The 2,188-nt window shown below is 37.9% G+C and overlaps 1 protein-coding gene across 1 annotated transcript; it reads right to left on the bottom strand.

Moving 5' to 3' along the window:
* Positions 1-431: 431 nt before the first annotated feature.
* On the bottom strand, positions 432-1,148 carry LOC142178404 (uncharacterized). Its single transcript, XM_075247744.1, has one exon. The coding sequence runs from the start codon at positions 1,146-1,148 to the stop codon at positions 432-434; it is 717 nt and encodes a 238-aa protein (XP_075103845.1).
* Between the last annotated feature and the right edge of the window lie 1,040 nt (positions 1,149-2,188).

Raw genomic sequence — 2,188 nt, forward strand, 5'->3', positions numbered from 1 at the left:
TGTTTCTACACAGACTTATGTAGAGAAAGTTCTTTGTTTTAGCATTTTTCTGAACTAGATGACGATCTTCCTCATTGTATTCCTCTTCTATTTTGTTGCACTTGTTACCTTCACCATCCAATTTGGTTGGGAGAATTGGTCCATGACTGACAATTACCCATAGGTCAAAGTCAGTAGCCTGAAGAAATATTTTTATACGTAGCTTCCATTCATTATAGTGGTGTTCATCAAACAAAAGAGGTCTTCCAATGTGCATTTCAAGCTGTACTGGGGGTTCTGTCTTCACAGCTTGGTGTTCATCAATCACAACATAGAGACTTATAGCCCTATCCTCCCATTCTTTCTCTTGATCACTCCCACTATCCTCATATGCTACCAAGAATGCCAGCTTCATTGCTTCAGTACATCCTTTGGCTAGGATATTTCCTTTGTTAGAACCCTCTTCTCTCATCTTCCCCCGGTTCTTTCCTCCGCTTGATTTCCCACATTGGGCAGTTCTTTACCATGTGATCTAGCTTGCCACACTTATAGCACCCATCATAGTTAGCTTTGTCGATATGCTTGTGCTTATTACCAGTCTCTCTCTTGGATGCACTTTTGGAATTCTTCATGAACCCCTTGAACTTGGCAAAAGTTGCTAGATCAGGATCATTATAGTCAGATTCATCATCCTCGGATACTTTAAGAACCAAGGCATTATCCTTCCTTTGTTCTTCTTTGCGCAGTTCTATCTTTCTCATTTCATGAGTTTTTAAGTTTCCAACCAACTCATCAAATGAGATTTTATCCAATTCCTTGGCTTCCTGGATTGCAGTGACTTTTGATTCCCATGAAGCTGGAAGGATTCTTAGAACTTTGCCAACCAACTCTTCTGAGGTAAATACTTTTTCAAGTGATTTCAGTTTATTGGTTATTATAGTGAACCTAGTCATCATATCCGGGATAGGCTCAGACTCCTTCATGGAGAAAAACTCATAGTTTCTTATGGGTAGTTCAATCTTTGATCTCTTTACTTGATTTGTTCCTTCATGAGCAGTTTGAAGTGCATCCCATATCTGCTTCACATTTGAGCACACAAAAATTCTATTGTACTTATCAGGACCAAGTCCATAGATAAGGATTTTCTTATCCTTTGCATTCTTCTCCATCATTCTGAAATCTACTGCCACAAATTCGGAGGGGTCCTTAGGACATGTTTCACTTTGTGCATTTTATGTAGTAGGAATCAAAGGACCTTGGCTTACTATGGTCCATAGTTCATAGTTTTCAGCTGTCAAGAAATCTTCCATTCTTGCTTTCCACCAACTGTAATATTTTTTATTGAACAGGGGTGGTCTAGTAGTTGATTGTCCTTCATTAATTCTAGGTGGAGCACTCATCTTTCTTTCAAGATCTCTCTAGGTGTTAGCCGTGTAAATGAGAGTACCCGCTCTGATACCAATTGTTAGTTTGAGTGCCTGTATGGATTACTAAAGAATTTGATTCTTTACCGTGTTTCTTAAGCGTAAAGTAAATAAGCAATACAATGAACACATCGATTTTTATGTGGAAAATCACCTGGCTCAAAAGGTAAAAATCACGACCTACCACGCAAGATTTTCAACCTAACTCGACTAGAACAATGAGCCAAAATATATCAATTACAAGACTGTAATTCAATACTCTCCAGTACTCCTACTACTCCTATTTGATTCACAAGTTACTCTAACTTGTAAAGTAAAATATTCACTCTAACTCACTAACTGTTTTTTGACATTTGATTACAACTCAATTTCCTTAAACATATTCACTAGACTGACTCGGAAGAATTTAAAGCAAGTACTCAACACAAGTAAAAACAACTTATGACACTTTAGTTGACGTGTAAAAGGATAGTTCAGAAGTCCAAAATCAATACTATTTAAACACGACTTGAGATCTTCTAGGAGTCCTATTCATAGTCGGCTTCCTCATTTATGGGACTCCTACTATTCCAAGGATTCCACAAGCTCTGGGACTTTTGTCTCTGACTGAATTATCCGTATCTTCTTGAGCAATGACTCTTATCACTTATAGCAACCATCTTCCACCAAAATCGTACCTAGGTAACTTTGAGATAAAGTTATTGTCTTGTACATACATACAAGTATCAATCATGAGGAGTTGGTTCTTCACGACAGTTAAGCAGCTACATTGAGGACCTGGTTCT

The sequence above is a fragment of the Nicotiana tabacum genome, chromosome 24, assembly GCF_000715075.1.
Source record: "Nicotiana tabacum cultivar K326 chromosome 24, ASM71507v2, whole genome shotgun sequence".
Taxonomy (NCBI): domain Eukaryota; kingdom Viridiplantae; phylum Streptophyta; class Magnoliopsida; order Solanales; family Solanaceae; genus Nicotiana; species Nicotiana tabacum.